Source organism: Bicyclus anynana, chromosome 2 (assembly GCF_947172395.1).
Source record: "Bicyclus anynana chromosome 2, ilBicAnyn1.1, whole genome shotgun sequence".
Lineage (NCBI taxonomy): Eukaryota > Metazoa > Arthropoda > Insecta > Lepidoptera > Nymphalidae > Bicyclus > Bicyclus anynana.
Window position 1 is genome coordinate 15,667,826 of NC_069084.1, and position 18,596 is coordinate 15,686,421.

The 18,596-nt window shown below is 36.8% G+C and overlaps 1 protein-coding gene across 1 annotated transcript; it reads right to left on the reverse strand.

The window, feature by feature from the left end:
• Positions 1-944: 944 nt before the first annotated feature.
• On the reverse strand, positions 945-18,581 carry LOC112049091 (sodium/hydrogen exchanger 10-like). Its single transcript, XM_052886044.1, has 22 exons — positions 17,156-18,581; positions 16,819-17,044; positions 16,463-16,616; positions 16,092-16,266; positions 15,739-15,974; positions 14,242-14,363; positions 13,956-14,082; positions 13,711-13,789; positions 13,532-13,632; positions 13,002-13,135; positions 12,763-12,866; positions 12,580-12,691; positions 12,210-12,385; positions 11,870-11,988; positions 11,546-11,690; positions 11,167-11,270; positions 10,237-10,384; positions 9,585-9,738; positions 4,660-4,748; positions 4,097-4,127; positions 3,297-3,382; positions 945-2,220 (listed from the first exon to the last, which is right to left on the reverse strand). Exons 1-22 carry the CDS (start codon positions 18,452-18,454, stop codon positions 2,164-2,166), a joined length of 3,978 nt encoding a protein of 1,325 aa, XP_052742004.1. The 5' UTR covers positions 18,455-18,581; the 3' UTR covers positions 945-2,163.
• Positions 18,582-18,596: the final 15 nt, after the last annotated feature.

The following is an 18,596-nucleotide window of genomic DNA, read 5'->3' on the forward strand; positions in this document are numbered from 1 at the left end:
TAGAGGTATAGAAGGGTAGAGTAGGGATAGAGAATAAGTGCACTTATGTCAAAACGAATCTTGACCGGGTCCGCTAGTAAACTATAAATTGTTAAGATACCTAGCAAGTATTTATTCTAATTTTTATGGATTGCGAAGGTAAGTATTGTTTATCGAGCAGTGATAACCCAATGGATGTGACCTCTGCTTCAGATTCCGGAGGGTGTGTTCGAATCCGGTTCGGGGTATGCACCTCCAACTTTTCAGTTTGTTCATTTTAAGAAATTAAATATCACGTGTCTCAAACGGTGAAGGAAAAACATCGTGAGGAAACCTGCATACTATAGAATTTTCTTAATTCTCTACGTGTGTGAAGTCTGCCAATGCGTATTGGGCCCAGCGTGGTGGACTATTGGCCTAACTCCTCTCATTCTGAAAGAAGACTCGAGCTCAGCAGTGAGCCGAATATGGGTTGATAATGATGATGATGAATTATTGTTTCGTCACAGCGGGCGATGGAACGAGCAATGCTAGGAGTATCTCTGCGTGATCGAATCAGAAATGAGGAGATCCGTAGAAGAACCAAAGTCATCGACATAGCTCACCGAGTCGCGAAGCTGAGGTGGCAATGGGCTGGGCATATAGTTCGAAGAGCCGATAGACGTTGGGGTCCCAAGGAAAGCTGTAATGACGGCCCCGCACTAGAAAGCGCAGTGTTGCTCGATCCCCCACCAGGTGGACTGAAGACATCAAATGAGTCACAGGAATTCGCTGGATGCAGGCGGCTCAGTATCGTGATGTTTGCAATATGCAATATGCCCTACAATATGCTCGGCTGATATGATGATGATAATTCATCATCAGCCTATTTTATTGGCACTTTTAGTAAGAGAGGGTTTTGAATCTTGGACCAACCACACTACTCTAAAGCGGGTTGGTGGGTTTACGTTGTAGTTTGACAGTTAAACGCAATCATACTATAACCTCTCCACTGTGTCGTCGGATTTCTAAGTGCACCAACTGTGGAGCCATCTTTAAAAGTCGAGCGTTCCAAGGTCACGCGTGTTTAAAACGCCCGATTACATTAAAATGTACTATAGGAGCTATTTAAATATATTTTTTTGTTGGAATTGTTATTAAACAAGCTAATTTTAATTAATAAATGTAATAATGCAGTAAAAACAAGTAATTTTCAATAAAATTTTGAAATCCGAACGCGCGATAGTTGCCCGACTGTCGCACAAAACGCGCTATAATTTAAATTTTTACCTTTATTTCTAGATTGTCTTTGGTTTTTTACTTTTTCTATACATTATTTTACTCTACCAAAGAATAAAACACTCCTAATGTACAAAGATTAAAAAAAAATATGATTTTGAAATCCTCGTCTGTAGACCGCGCTCCTAGAGCGCGGTTTTAAAAACTGTCAGTACTAATCACAGACGTGTTTTGTACAGGTTATGAGTGATTATATGCCATCCTTGTTCTTTTTACTACATGTGAAATAAGTTAGAGTGTGACAAGAATAGGTTAAAACAACAAAAAAAAGGTCAAAATGATATGAGTATGAAATCAATCTTTAGAAGCTTGATCCACACACAGGTGTTTCAAAATCAATCTTCTCAAGCGTGATACACACACGAGGGGTAGGTATAAAGTGCTTTACGAGGCATGGCTACAACGCGGACTTCTCAATTCCAGGCTGCTATTTAGAAAGCTCAAGCAACATTACTCAGAGACCTGGGTTCAATTCCCGTTGATTGCGCAATTTTTGAAATTGTTCATTTCTAAAGTTAGATATCTAGTGGGGCGTTGACATTATTCAACAAATATAAGAACGAGAAAATTTCATAACCCGAGATTCAAACCCAGGACCAAGACCACGATGATACGTAGCCAAAATTGTTAACCACTAAACAGAGTGCCTAGTGAGGGTTTTCAATGTTTTCATACTGTAACTATCGCATTTACGTAAACGCGAATTTGTATGGAATTGAAACAGTTGTACAGTAGTGCCACTAGATGGCACTGTTTCTATTCCTTAGATTTAGAAATTCGCGTTTACGTTAACGTGATCGTCACAGTATCAAACTGCCACTAGGCCCTCTGATGTTATAAATTGGAAGGTTATACTTACAAATTAAATAACAATGGTATGAAAATACCTTTATTTATATAAAAAAATCATTTATTTTTCTCCGTGGACCTCCGTTTGTTCTTGGAAAGCACCGTGTTGTAAAGCTAAAGATGGAAAAAATATGTAAGTAGCAGACAGCTCGGCCGAGGAAGTACTACCGCTAAACAGCATTGCTGTGTTATGGTCAACGATTTTTTACTATTAGATATGTTACGTGCCTACAAAATCACCGCAAAAAATATCCGAATTTAGCAACTCCACTGAGCGCATATATGCACAATTTTGTATTTACTAATATGTGTATTTATGTAGGTATACATAGTATTTACACTTCCTGAACTCAGCTCGACATTGTAGACAATATTTGCTTTATTATTTGTTTAAATAACTTGGTTATTTACTATGCTCCTAAATGAATATAGGACAGGTAAGGCGAGCGCCTCAGTTTCGACGCGCTAGTGACATATCTAATAGTATAAAATCTTTGGTTCTGGTATGACGAGGAGTTATCAGAGTACACGAGGCTACAACAACACCTGCTCCTGTAACCAAATGGCACGACGATTCTCTTTCTACGATCGCAAACGCTTTGAAAACCAGAAATGTATGTGGATGACAGATCTTGATCACGTGACCTATAGCCGGCCAATGTTTTATTGTACTGTAAAAAATCGGTTTTTATAGTACTTATATGCTGTAAAAGTTCGAATTCGAAGAGTGTCCTCAAAAACTCCGCCATCTTGTAGGAACGTCCATGTCAGTTTCCTGCCACTTACAATTTGAATCATTTCAATATAAGCGAGGCATCTTCTAGATCTAGACAAAGTACCTACCCCATTTATTAAACGTAAGCTTATAGAAAAGTCGTATTATAGTGTTAATGACAAAATTGCTTGAAAATTGTTAAATGGTGATAAACTAAAAAAGGACAAACCTGGCTGAGTTTGTTGTGGGCTCTTCTCGGACCAAGGCGCGTTTGGAATTTTAAGTTTTCGAATAATTATTATCACCATTATCTTAAGTTTAATATTATCACCTGACGTTTCGAAAGAGCTTGTAAACTACGCCTATTTGAAATAAATGAACTTTGACTTTTGACTTTTCGACTTTTCATCATATAGCTCACCGCAGCTTTCAATCAGGGAAGATTTTATCCATTAATATTTAAAAAAAATATTACCTCAACTTCAGACATTTGTTGCGGCATCGAAGAGCCCTGAGTAGGATCCACCAATGACAGAGCCTGATGAGGCCTCAATTCTGAAGCTGTGAGACAAAGATAAAATTGAATAGTTATCTATATCTCTATCTATCTATATCTATCTACTTACCAACTATAATAAAGCCAATGTTGATGTGGAATGTTTATCAACAAACAAATTAAAAATGAGGGTACAAATCGATATTAAAATGATTTTAATTTACATGTTCCAAAATAAATGACAATAAATATAAATATAATTAATAAGATTAGAACAATTTCGATCGAAAATACCTTTTGAATAACATTTTATAAAAAAAAAAAACAAAACATCATTAAAATAAATTACATTTGAAAGGACATTTGTTTTCTACCCTCATTTTTAATTTGTTTATTGATAAACATTTCACATCAATTTTTCTTTAGCATAGGTATTGAAATTTATTGTGACAAGCTGAAGCTGCAGTATAGCCACTTGTGTGTATAACTTGGCAACTTCGTTCGTAACACTCCCGATGGCCCGCGCGGGCCGGGGGGCGTGTAGCGATGAATGAAAAACCCACGACTGATGCACTTCACTTTCCCGCACGCACGATTTTACACCTGCGCAGTCTTTCCCCCCCCCCCCGTCGCCCGCATATCATGCGAGTGTCATCAATGAAATTTCCAGACTATAGCGGTGTCTGTCTTCATAGACTCGACAAAATGTGGCAATGTTGCAATCTGACAACAGAGATATTTTTAGGAAATATGGGTAGAAGTAGAAGGTATGTACTTACATCTTCGCTTGGGCTGTTCAAGTTTCTCAGGCTGTAAGAAACAAATATTATATAAAAATTATAGCAACAGTGTAGCCTAGTATAGCTCGTGCGAATTAACATGACACGTGGCTTGAATGACGTTTGTTTGTGGTACAGAATGCAATAAAGTTTTGATTTATTAGTATCCGATGGAACTTTTGATTTTGGCAATGGTTCGGAGGAATAACGGGTTCCGCTGTAGTTAATATGCCTTTGTGCAATGGTGATAACTTGTGATGCTAAGGCTACTTGACACCCTCGCGCGAGGAAGTGGGAGGAGGGTTGTGTTTCGAGTTAGGTGTCAAGTTAATTCGCACGAGTTATACCAAGGCATATTTAATAGATATGACCATTTTTGTAGAACGACAGATTTACCTATTTAATTTTAAAAAAATATTTAGATTGTATATACGTCTATTAAATATGTCAATGATGCCTGTTTTAAGCTCAACGGTAAATTAAAATTATTGCGTTTTTTTTTTTATTGATCTATGAATTTATTTTGATCATGTGTTGCTGGAGTTAGTGTTTTTACAACTCACCATGTCGACATAACTTGGTTTATAATATTTAGAATTTAGCTCCCTTTCACTGTGGGTGCTGTTGTTCACTGAAGGGACATTTGGCGTTGCTGGAAATTTTAATAATTTTAATTTTAATTTTGGCTTGTGTGAGGCTTCGGCCGTGGCTAGTTACCACCCTACAAACAAAAACGTACCGCCAAGCGATTTAGCGTTCCGGTATGATGTCGTGTAGAAACCGAAAGGGGTGTGGATTTTCATCCTCCTCATAACAAGTTAGCCCGCTTCCATCTTAGATTGCATCATCACTTACCATCAGGTGAGATTGTAGTCAAGGGCTAACTTGTAAAGAATAAAAAAAAAATTGTAATCTGGCAATTATCGTCACAGCGTCAGTTTTTTGTACCTCTTTAGTACTATTTGGATACTTATATATTTGGGTTTGAGTAAGGTATGTCGTGTCCCGGGTAGCGGTTATGGGTGATAAATAATAGTAGGCTCCACTGATAAAACACTTATATTGACTATCAGTTACAACGGTTAGGTAACGACTGGCGACAAACCGCCCGTATCGACTTCGTCATAATTACGAAAATGCTTAAGTAGCATTTTCATTTACAATCTATGTGTGTGTGACCACCACATCATTCCACCCCCTTTTTTTTTTTTTTTTACAGAAAACAATGTATAGGTAGTATAGGGGTGTTTCATTCTTAACACTATAAGCACAATGCTGACAAAACGTTTCACGAGGAGCATACACTTGTTACACTTAAACTAATGAACTCTGTAAAGCTAACAACAAAAAAAATTTAAACATATAAATGACAATGTAAATTTTGTATAAGTGTAATATTATGTAAACAATTTTGTAGAACACCTTCAAATACAATTACTTTAAGCAGAATATGGTTTTTACTTTAACATTGCACAACTAATTTCTTAAAATTATAAACATGACGAAACAATTAACAATAATGCAACTAAGCATAACGTGCAGGTACGCGGCTGACGCGACCACTGCTCGTTGTTTTGCATTTTACACCGTTGGTATTATAAGGGACCGTACACACTGTGACTTTCTTTTTTAAAAATCGGTTCCGTAGTTTTTGACGACATAGTATTTTGGGGATTATCGTTTTCCTCCAAAATATAAGCTGGTTTCAACCGATCTATAGAAACTATAACCTGACGTGTGGGTAATTGGACCTTAAAAACTTTCTCTGTCCTGCTAATTACTCGGTACGGACCGTCGTAAGGCGCTTGGAGAGGCTTACGCACCGCGTCGTTCCTGATAAATACTTTGTCACAAGTGTGTAAATCCTGGTGAACAAAAATTTTTCTCGAGTCTTTATTGACCCTTTTAACAGGTTTTAAATCATTAATTATACTTTTTAATTTGCTTACATAACTAGAGCTATCTAAAATATTATCCTTACTTATATCATAAAATTCACCTGGCAGCCTAATACTTGTGCCGTATACCATTTCAGCACAACTAACATTAGTGTCTGCCCGTACAGCGGCTCTTAAACCTAGTAAAACGGTTGGTAGTTCTTCTACCCAACTTTTAGTTGACAGTCTAGCCATAAGTGCTGCTTTTAAAGATCTGTGCCACCGTTCTATCATCCCATTACTCTGCGGGTGATAAGCGGTAGTGCGGATCTTTTCAATACCCATAAGATTCATGAGTTGCTTGAAAAGATTACTCTCGAAACAACGACCTTGATCGGAAGTACACTTAAAAAATACTCCGAAACGCGTTATATAGTTTTCATAAAGAGCTTTGGCTACTACTTCAGCTGTGATTTCTTTAATTGGGACAGCTTCTGGCCAACGCGTACCTCTATCTATCATAGTCAAGCAGTATCTATATCCCTCGGGTGATGTATTGAGAGGGCCTATTATGTCAATCATTAAGTGACTAAAACGATCTACTTTCTCGAAAGTACCTAAATCGGATACAGTATGCTTTTGAATCTTAGATCGTTGACATGGGATACAGGCCTTAGCCCATCTTCGGATATCTTTATTCATACCTACCCAAAAGTATCTATCTCTAACCATTTTGTTGGTAGCGCGAATACCCGGGTGACTTAAACTATGAATTGCATCGAAAGCGATACGTCTAAAACTTTCCGGTAAGTATGGTCGGGCCTTATTAGTCGATGTTTCGCAAACAACGCAACTATCGGTGTCTGGCATCACGATGTTTTTGTATTGTATTTTTTTCTTTAGTTCGCTTAACTCTTCGTCATCATTTTGTACACGTGCGAGTTCCGTGAAATCAATGACCGTAGGACAAACAATTTCTTCCACGCGGGACAAAGTGTCAGCTACTATGTTATCTAACCCGCTCACGTGGCGTATGTCCGTAGTGAATTCGCTAATGAACATTATCTGTCTAGCTCGCCTAGGTAGCTCTTTCACGCTACCTATCTTTGAAAAAACATAAATTAGAGGTCTATGGTCAGTATACACAATAAAATTACGACCTTCTATCATATATCGAAAGTGAGCTATCGCCGAATAAATGGCTAATAACTCTCGATCATAGGTACTATATTTCCTTTGTGCTTCCGAGAACTTTTTAGAAAAATAAGCAATAGGTTTCCAAACGTTACCTTCTCTTTGCTGTAGAACCGCACCCATGCATGACTCTGAAGCATCCGTCATAAGCGCCAAAGGTTTGTCTATCGCAGGATACGTTAACGTCGCGGCGTCACTTAGGCTCTGTTTACACTGCTCAAACTGAGCGTTTGCTGAATCAGTCCAAGCGATTTTTGACTTATCTTTTTTTTTTGTATTCGTTAAATAGCGATCCAACTCAGACTGCTTTTCAGCGGCACCTGGTATGTGTGATCTATAGAAATTTAACATACCTAAAAATCTCCGGAGTTGGTCCACAGTAGCTGGCCTCGGAAACTCGATGATGGCTTTCACCTTCTCGTCGAGTGGACGAATCCCTTCCGTTGTTACTTCATGACCTAAAAACTCCAATTTTGTCTGTTCGAAACAACACTTTGATATATTCAGAGTAATACCGAACTTCTCTAAGCGACTAAATACTTCCTCTAAATGTTTTCTATGCTCGTCGACGTTGTTACTTGCAATTATTATATCATCTATATACACGAATAAAAAATCTAAGTCTGGGAGTACGCTATGACACATAAAACGCTGAAAACTTTGGCCAGCATTTCGAAGGCCAAAAGGAAGTCTGATGAACTCGAAAGCCCCGAAAGGGGTTGACACAGACGTCTTTTCAATGTCCATCTCGTTAACTGGTATGCAATTGTAAGCTCTGTTTATATCTAACCGTGAAAAAATTTTCTTACCAGCGAGTAAGTACGTGAAATCGCGTAACCTGGGTATAGGGTAACTATCGGGCTTAGTAATAGCATTTAAGCGCCTATAGTCACCACATGGCCTTATCTGCCCATTTTTTTTAAGCACTATATGCAGAGGGCTTGCCCACGCGCTTTTACTGGGTCTGCATATTCCCATTTCACACATTAACCGAAATTCCTCTTTAGCCTTAGCGTATCGGTCTGGCGGTAACGGTCTTGCTCGACATTGAACAGGCGGACCGTTCGTCTCGATGTGATGACAAACGCTATGCTTAGGAACTTCCTTAAAAGATACCGGTTTAGTTAAATCTGGATATTTAGCTAACAAACTATAATGTGGGTGTTGATTATGAATTGTAGTTATTGAACTTTCCATGCACTGTGACATACTAGCAATAACATTAAAATTTGTTACCTGATCCACTAGTTTCCGTTTACTAAAATCTACCACTAACTTATACTTAGTTAAAAAATCGGCTCCTATTATAGGCTGTCTAACGTCAGCAACTATAAATGTCCACCGAAATGCTCTCCTTAACTTTAAATTTAATACTAAACTATGCAACCCAAATGTCTTAATAGGTGTACCGTTTGCGGCATACAGTCTATAGTCCTCGCACGCTCTATTTTTCTCGCGCACTGCCCACCGGGGTAACACTGACACATTAGCACCACTATCTATTAAAAACCGTAATTTACTGTTTTCGTCAGTTATACACAAGCGGTAATTTATCAACGGGTCACAGCCTCCCGCCGCAGACAGGACCGAAGCTAGTTTTCCGCACTGCCAGTAGGCTGGTTCGATGTCTTCCACGTACACGGTTGAACACATTTGTGTGCTCGGTCTCTAAACTTATAGTGGTAGTAGCAAAGCCAGTCTGGATCTGCCGGTGTCCTCTTCCTGCTACCGCTAGTGTTGCGCGTACGTGGCGCGCCGTGTGACCGTGATCGGCTTCTCCCACCGCTACGCTGGGAATTTTCAATTTTTCTTAGTCGTTCGCCCAGCTTGTGGATCTCCGCTATGACATCTGGAGAATCACTCCTTGCACTCCGTACTGCGGCCACCCCCTGTATAGGCATTGCATTTTCTGTCACCTTGTCTGCCATTCTAAATTCCAATGTGTGAGTCGTTACGTGTTGCTACCCGTGCAAAAATAACCGCTAATAAAACCGAGTCGGGTCACCACTTTTGTACCACTTTAGTACTATTTGGATACTTATATATTTGGGTTTGAGTAAGGTATGTCGTGTCCCGGGTAGCGGTTATGGGTGATAAATAATAGTAGGCTCCACTGATAAAACACTTATATTGACTATCAGTTACAACGGTTAGGTAACGACTGGCGACAAACCGCCCGTATCGACTTCGTCATAATTACGAAAATGCTTAAGTAGCATTTTCATTTACAATCTATGTGTGTGTGACCACCACAAGTTAGTTTCGGAAAAAAGTGGCTGTGACATACGGACAGACAGACAGACAGACAGACATGACGAATCTATAAGGGTTCCGTTTTTGCCATTTGGCTACGGAACCCTAAAAAGGTTTACTCATGACTACTAGTAAACTACTCGTAAATATAAGTACATACTTACATATTTTATTTCCCCAAACGGACTCCCTATAGTTAACTCGCTTGGCGCCCCGGCGTCGCTTGTTTCTTAACCTGATTGAGCTTTTACCTCTTGTATCTGACGATATCTTCCTGATCACTTTATGGTACAAACATCGAGAGGATACGTTTGATACCTGGAGAAAGATAATAAATTTTAGGAAATAGTAGACGGATATGACGTCACTCGATCTCATGTTGGCTCGTGCCGACGCTAGGTGGCGGGACTTGTTTCCGTAAAGAGTAGGGAGTTAGAGAGGGGTAGCGATCGGTTGGCGGGAACGGAAACCTGAAAATTTTACCGTACACAATTTTTTTAAGGAATAAGAAGTTGCTTTAATGACGGCCTCCGTGGCGCAGTGGTATGCTCTGTGAACGGAGGTCCTGGGTTCGATACCCGGCTGGGCCGTTTAAGGTTTTTTTAAAATTGGTCCAGGTCTGGTTAATGGTAGACTTCGGCCGTGGCTAGTTGTACCCTACCAGGAAAGATGTACCGCCAAGAGAAAAAGCGTTTCGGTATGTCGTGTAGAAATCGAAAGGGGTGTGGATTTGCATCATCAATACAGGAGAGATTATAGTCAAGGGCGAACTTGACTATAATCAAGAAAGACATAGAATTTAAAAAAAAAACTCACCAGTTCACATTGCAGATCATCTATCTCGTCCTCCATGATGTCCAGCTCATCTGTATCCTTGGCTGGTATGATCAACAGCTTTGTCTCTGGGCAAGAGCTACTTACTGACAGTTGAGAAGACTTGGGGAATATTAAACGGTGAGCGGTTCTGCGAAACACATCAAAGACAATGTTGTGGATGACAGACATCTCAACAGACAAATATTTGATTTAATTTGTAATCTATAAAATCTTTCGTTGGCATTGAGATGAATCGTGGATAAACTGTGTTTAACTTATTCGAAAGGTACCTAGTTCTGAAAAGTTACATTAAGTTTTACTTTCAAATATAATTTTTTACACAATACAATTTACCTACTAAAAATTACCTTTTTTTTATCAAAGTTACTTATTTTATCGATCTTCCTCGAAAATATAATATTTTTAGCAGAAAGTTCAAAAATGGATTAAAAAAAATTAAAAACCAATGTTGAACAAGGGTTATGATACACAATATTTATCACGACAACTTATATAACAAATCAAACTATGAACAAAACAAACCCTAGAATTAAAGAGCAGTCCCAGAAGCTTCTGACTCCGGATGTAGGTTTAAGGGATCCCTTCTGACATGCTAACAGTCACCATTGACTGCTCAAACCAAGTATCCCAAATAACCCATGAAGAATTACACAACAAAATTTTTGGACTGGTCGAACGCCACGAAACCACTGAAACCGACCGTACGGCGAGCGCCTTATATCGCCAGTCGTTCCAGCTCGATCGCTACCCCTCTCTAACTCCCTACTCTTTACGGAAACAAGTCACGCCACCTAGCGTCGGCACTAGCTAACACGAGAACGAGCGACTTCATAAACGGCCCTTCAAACAAAATAAATTATTCTAATTTCAGTTTTGATGTGTGCAAGTTAAGTGGCTTAGTATACAAACCGTGGAATATAACATGGCGGTTGGAACACCTCTCTTGTGGCCATGTCTTGGCACACGCCATCAAGTAGCACAATATCTTCCATCAGCTCGTTAACCACGAATATCTGTGTAGGAAATTGACTTTGGCATTTCACATTTTTACGATGAGAATTTGCTAAAAATAAGACAAATTAAAATCCTTGTGAAAATCCATGGACTTATGACAAGCTTTCGATACTGTTAGATATGAAAACTTGACATCCAAATATACTCACATTGAAAATTTCAAACAACAGATATTATTAGGTAGTTATCACAGTATATAAAGAGACAATACAATAATTCGGCAAAATATTAAGAAAACCTTCTATAGATGTAGATATGAATTTGAAAAAATAACCTTAAAAGCCTTCAGGCAAGGTACGAAGCCATGTTCTAATCGCATGCTGATTTTTTCGATAGACCATCCGTGGTACGCCGGTACCATGGGAAGGATCATCATCGACAACTTTATACCAATTTCCCGCCACATTGACGCTTCTAACCTAAAAATATTAATTAGATGCAAACATATTTTAAGGCCCAACATAAAAGTTGGTTCAAGAATGCCAACAGTTGAAATAAACAACATTAAACATCGAAGAGTAAAATACTTCAAATATGTGGAAGAGCACAATAAATTCAACTTCCTATTTTTAGGTAAATAATAATAATTAGAACTAACCCCATAATAGGATGCGGTGCAAGATTGAAACCTTCTTTGACTATAGGCATCGTTATGAAATATGCCTGTACCGCAGAATCACACCGTACTGTGTAACTGTACGGGCGATTTGTAAGGACCTGATGACACATTTTAAAACTGAAGAAAACATTGTAAAACTTACAATATCGAATATCCTATAAGAGACACTGTTAAATAACATTAACATTGTAAGAAACAGTAATAAAGTTTTTAAAAGAAAGCATAAAATATGAATATCTTGAAAATCTAAACAGGACTCAAAATTCGACTCAATAAATTAATTCAAGGAATGTGAACTAATAACAAATTATAAATTTACTCCCAAAACTCCAATAGCATTTCCAGAAACGATATAATCATTGCTAGGTTCCGCAAACTTGAGATCTGTTCTGAATTCATAATTAGGGATAGCTTCATCTAAATCTTCTTCTGGTGGGATGTAAGTGGCTTCACAAAGACCTGATACTAAAATGTATAGACCTTTTGGGTGGTCACCTAAAACGGTTTTAGTCTTGGAAATTTTTGACAAATAATGATTAATTTTATTATACCTCGAAATATACTGCCATAAAATCTGCCATGGTATGCATAGCTTCATAAATAAATTTAGTCTTCTGGTGTTTTAAAAAGTTTCCCACATTAAACGATTTTTTTTAAAAGCTGTTACAAAATGAAAGGATCAATGATACCTCGTGATATAAGTATATCATTGATGTTGTAGTTGTGAATTTCAGAATTCTCAATGAAAAAATCAGCAACACGTTCATTTCCTTGCAACCAAGACACTGCTCGTAGCTGAGTCTGTTGAACATTTTGTTTTTTAAAATTCACTGGCCATTAATACGAATTACACGAATTATAGTAAAACTTACCTCTGGCGAAGCGGGAGCAACCAAACTTCCTTTGTGACGACACATTTGCACCTTTTCTTGTATAGCATTAAGAAGCAATTGATATTCCATTTCATCTAAGAAGCCTAAAATAATTATATACTTGTAAAGTAAAATACATACTTTTCTGCCTAATATTTGTCTTTCAACATATCATATTGTTTGTTCTAAATCTAGCAACTTTACAGTTGTTGATCAACAATCTAAATTTAGTATCATACCTTCTTCCTTTAGTTGCATAGCATCAAGTAACATAATATTTAAAGTCGATGTAGTAGCTTGCCTCGTTTTAACTGTAATAGCCGTCCACGGGCGATCTCTTTGTAGTAATCCTAACTGGCGTGTTACCGTTAATCTTTAAAGCCATAATTTATTATATAATATTACCCAAAACTATTGAATCGGAACAATATGTTATGTATCGATAAAAAGAAATAGCGGTATCAATAAAACTCTTGTTGTATCCATGTTGTTAAAAGTATTAAACTATATGTTACTGAGGAGTAATATTTTGCCTGCTCTAATTAAATTTAGCTATGTTGCGCTAACTTAGCATTAACACCTTGTACGGCTGTGCATTTATGGATGTTTGTTACTTTTTTAACTCAAAAAGTACTAAATGGATTTGGCTAAAATTTGGCATGGATATAGATTATACCCTGAATAAACACACGTGTTACTAGTGACAAATTTAAATTCATGCGGAAGAAGTAGCGGGCGACCTCTAGTATTGAAAATGTTTGGAACTCACCTATCAATTTCTAGTTTATTAAAAAGAGTTTCTTGTATTTGCTTATTATCAACTAATTGTGGGAGAAGACTACATACTTCCTGCTCACCAGTAACAAACCCCTAAAATGAGATCTCAATAAATCCATGTGAATGTGATTACAACGACTCAACTTCAGTTACTGTAAATAAAATACATACTTTCCCAACGTCATAACCAAAAGCTAATTGTAAATCAATCATTCGATCAATGTAAGACATAACTTTGGGTACCGATACTCTGAAAAAAAAAACAATGAAACTATTAAGAATAAAGCAAATTTTGAAACTGAGGAACGTATTCTTTTATATTTAATGAACGTATTTAATTAAATTGACATTATATTTATAGTGAATGTACTTCAACATGAAATTCGTTTTGACGTCCAATCAAATCATTATCTAACCTAGCTAACTTGCACAATCTCAGGAAACGCAGCATTCTTAATAACTTTGTGGCCGTAAGTACGCTTGAGTTTAAATTGTTCCACTTATCCCACGGCGTTAGTGTATCTATTATGTCTAGGATTATATCTACAATTAAAGTAGGCAAAAATTAAACTGTGATTATTATTATGAAATTCAATGATTAAGCAAAACAGTACAATAACATATTTTAGATAATTGACACCTTTTCTAAAACAGTTATGAACTCAAATAAGATGTAAGGTTTAAAAAAACCAATGTTCTCACCACATGTAGCCATAACAATGATAAAGAAGTCTAACTTATTCCAGTGCGACCTGAAGTACCCACGAATTGTGAGACCAAAAAATTTCAAAACCATTTCCATGAAGTAAACAATGAAGAAGTATCTAAAATTCAAATAGACAATGTCACAGTAGTAGCACAGTAGATATATTACAAGCAGTAGTTGGACTTCATACTAAAGGTCGAAACGCGAGCTATACCTACGCAGCTCGTACGTGGGGTGATCGTGGGGTGAAGACCGTTGCGACTGTGCCGCGGTGACGAACGCAGTGTATTGGATTTTTTAATTATGACGACTAGGAAAAAAAGTTATTATTTTTATAAAGTTTGATTAATATTTTGTATTCTAAAGGCATAATTTAATAAATATATATATAAATAAATGCTTAAATGATAAAATTGTGTAAATAGGTAAATGACGTAAACGTTAATATAATATTATTAAATAATTATTTATTAACTTCTTCATTTAGGTTGTTTTCTTTGATTATTATGTAATACATAGATTTAAATCTTATGACATGTATGTTTTGTATTCCTGTATTTTAAGGTAATAAAGAAGTTACGTAAAGAAGTTGTTTGAATTTAACAACATTATTGTGTTGCTCATACTTTAATGTATTTGAATAAAAAAAGTAAAGAGCCAGCTGATATCAATATACCTATCCAGATTTTTTTATTAAACTACTAGCGAACCCGGTCAATCTCAATTTGTTTTTTGTAGTTCCTTCCCTACATGCCAAGTCAGGGTCAATTTTTTATCGTCTATTCTATAGTGTGGGGGTATCGTTATCGGTATTTTTGTACATTACATAAGGGGTTAAAGTGCTAACATAATCTACGGAACCCTACACTGCGCGTGGCCCGACACGCACTTGACCGATTTTTTATTATTTGGTCACCTAGTGTGGTGGTAATAGTTAGATGGCATCACCAAAATAAATATATGAAGGTCCTTCAAGATCATTGATTAGTATCAGCCTTATTTAAATCTACCAATCAAAAAACAACACGCATTTTATTGATCACTTCCTATTTTACTACAATTTACAAAGTATTTTATTTGTTTATTTAAAAAAAAGTATATTTACAATCACATAACTAAATGGAAACACAAAGTTGGCAAATGTAATTAAAATGCTGGAGACAGGCAGCCCTATCACATGTTTACGGAGCGCGCGGCTGTAGGTATTTATTTCAAAAATATGGCCGAGTTATTATACTGCTTGTAATATATCTACTGTGGTAGTAGTATTTAGAGCTCTTCAAGCATTTTCCGGATTTTTATCCACATAAATAGATTGTATAACATAGAAATGTGATATTTATAAGAAACATAGTGTCTATGCGTACAATGAGAATGATGATATTACGATAAAAGCATTTGATACAATTTTTACCAGACATTATTTAAAAATTCTGTATTAAAGGAGATATATTATGTATATGGATATGTTATACAACAAATCAAGTACTTACAAATTAAGCAATTTGACAGTAAAGGTAACGGATTGTGCAACAGGTGCTTTCATTAGCACCTCACAAAGAATGACCGGGGTGTTCAGCAATATCATCAGATAAATAAAGCCATCAAACCACATACTAGAAACTAGGGTGAAACAACACTGACGCCATGGTGTTCGTGGTATTTGGGCATTTGCAGGGTCTGGCATCATCATGTCTACTAACTTACGACGAAGCCATACTGCATACGCCTTCAAAGGAAAGAAATTAATTAACAAAAATGTGATCTGGAGTAAGCTATAAATATCTGACACGAATTTTTAATTTTCTTTACCAAACTTATCAAAGTGAAAATTATTAAATCGCACCTTTGGTTTCCATAAATTTCCCAGTTGATCCAAGTTGATTCGTCCATCTTCTGCATCAGTAGCCACTTCAACTGCTTGCACTAGAGTCCTGACTCCATCCTTGCTAATCTTACCATGCTCATATTGACGCCAGTAAGATATTTTCATTGCTTTCAAGACACGCTGATTCGCCTCCCTGGTGAATTTATTTTTATTAATCAAATTATAAACGCCACAGAAAATTGTGTAATTTTACAAGGGCATTAAAAATTGACGTCTTAACAATTTTTTGCAGTATAAATTGATTAATAACTGATGAAACTACTGAAAAGTTAAAGAAATGTAAAAAAATATATTGAAGTAGTTTCTCAACTAAAGTAATAGGTTCACACCGCATCATTTCTGCAAACTCCTTTTTCGTAGGCTCATTTGGTATTTCTCTCTCACAGTCTGGACAGGTAGTATAGCGGTAACCCATGTAAGTATCATCATCGATATCATCGTCCCGAGACATTTGAATTTGGTATGGATGTTTTATTGTTGTACCTAGATTGAATGTTAGTCATCTTTCAGAATAAGTGAAATATTTGCCTAGAAGTAGTTTTATAATGTCTTTGATTCGAAAGAAATAGTAAAAGGATTCAAAATTACAACAACTAAGTCAATAGCTCTTAAAAGAATAACGTTAAAGATATATAAAAAAAGGGATTACAAATTTTAAACAAGCGAAGTACACTTTCTTTCTTACCACTTTGGACAAGATCCCAGTTCGCATCAGCCAGAAATTTGTCGATTTTCAACATGGAAATGCAGCGATCTCTTGTCGACATTATCCTCTTGACACAGTTGGTCATATTTGCCTTCTTTGCCAAAGATATTTCAGCCAATCCAAGAACTTTTAACAGTTTGTGCATTGTCGTTGCATTAATCAGCAAAGACAGAATTACCAAGCCTGCTGTCTGAATTATGAATATCTAGATACAAATACAAACAAATTAAAATTAGATCCAGGGCATATTTTGATTTTCTGATAGTTTTATATTTATAAATATTGGTAAAAACAAAACTAAATAGATTTGACTTACTTCACCTGCGTCCCCTACAATTGGGGTTTGCAGTACCATCAACGCCAAACAAAGGGACAGTGGACCCCGCAGCCCTCCCCATACACAAGCTATCGAATGCTGCCAAGACATTCCATACCCAATATGTCTTAAGATAGGAGTCATAATAGCGTACACTAATAACCTAGAAAAGTACACCGTGGTATATGTGACGAAAATTAATGCCACTTGGCGAACGCTGATGATGTAGCTGACTTTCTCAAATATAACAACGCCAACGATTGTGAAGATTAAAGTGTTCGCAATATGTACTAAGACGCCCCAGAAATAGGAAACAACTTGTTCAACCTCTGCAGCGAGAGTCGATTTGCGTTGGCTAACCATCACACCTGCTATCGCTGTCCCCAACAATCCAGATACGTAGAAATACTTCTCGCCAATATAAAACGTTATATACGCCCCTGCCAACGTCACAGTCACAGCACAGAGAAAATCGTAATACGTTAATGACAAAAATGTAGACATAGTTTTTCCCATAACAATCCCCAATAATGCACCACCTCCGGCAAAACGTAAAAGTAGCAACGATAGCTGTGAAGCTTTCGTTACTGCCAGCGCCAAATATCCGTAGACAGCAGTGAATTCTATCATCGCAGTCGCATCCCCAATCAATCCCTCTCCCAAAAGCAGAACAATAATATACTTTCCTTTAGACATTTCTTTTAATTTTTTCACAACTTCCATCGGATATATTGGGGAACATATAACTCCGAATAAAAGAGCTGTTGGGAAATTCCATGTTTGTTCAACCAAGTAAAAAGCCATGAACGCAACCATTAATGCAGTTAATAATGCACCAGGCACTCCAACTAATAAGATTTGAGGGAAGCTTTTCCAAAATGAATGAGAATCTACTGTATATGATGTATAGAAAACTATTATTGGCAAATATATGAGTAGAAGCAAATCGACGTCTACGTAGCATATCTGAACAACTGGTTTGAAGAACGGATATCTATGGGCGCAGAATCCAGCAATTCCTCCGACAGAGAACATCACAACTCGGTACGGGATGCACATGCTTGTCCATAGCATCAGACATCTTATAACAGCACCAATAAGAAGAGTTGAGAATATAAAAAGGAATCCTAGGGATGTAGGGTAGGCCAAAGATGGTCTATATGGATTATCGAAATATATTTCTTCATTAATAGTATTGTTTGGTCTTTTTGAATAGACGTCAGTAGCAACATTTGATATAAGAAAATAAATTATTATAAGAATTGTTTTCATGGTGTTCAAATGACTGATCAAGACCATATTGATTTGTTTTGATTGACATTCAATTACTTAACCGATTTCAATATATTTTTTTTCTTCATTCTTTCGGTCGGATCGGTTCTTACAAACGAAAAATAAAAATAAATTCGCAGGAAATTGAAAAATTTAAAAAATCTAATAT

What these genes read in the sequence shown, in the direction of transcription:
- LOC112049091 (XM_052886044.1), bottom strand. Translation starts at nt 18,454, where the DNA reads ATGGTCTTGATCAGTCATTTGAACACCATGAAAACAATTCTTATAATA. An exon ending in TTGTAGGGGACGCAGGTGAA is followed by an intron (nt 17,045 to 17,155) that starts GTAAGTCAAATC and finishes ATTTGTATCTAG; the next exon opens with ATATTCATAATTCAGACAGC. An exon ending in TGATATACTTATATCACGAG is followed by an intron (nt 12,386 to 12,579) that starts GTATCATTGATC and finishes AAACCGTTTTAG; the next exon opens with GTGACCACCCAAAAGGTCTA.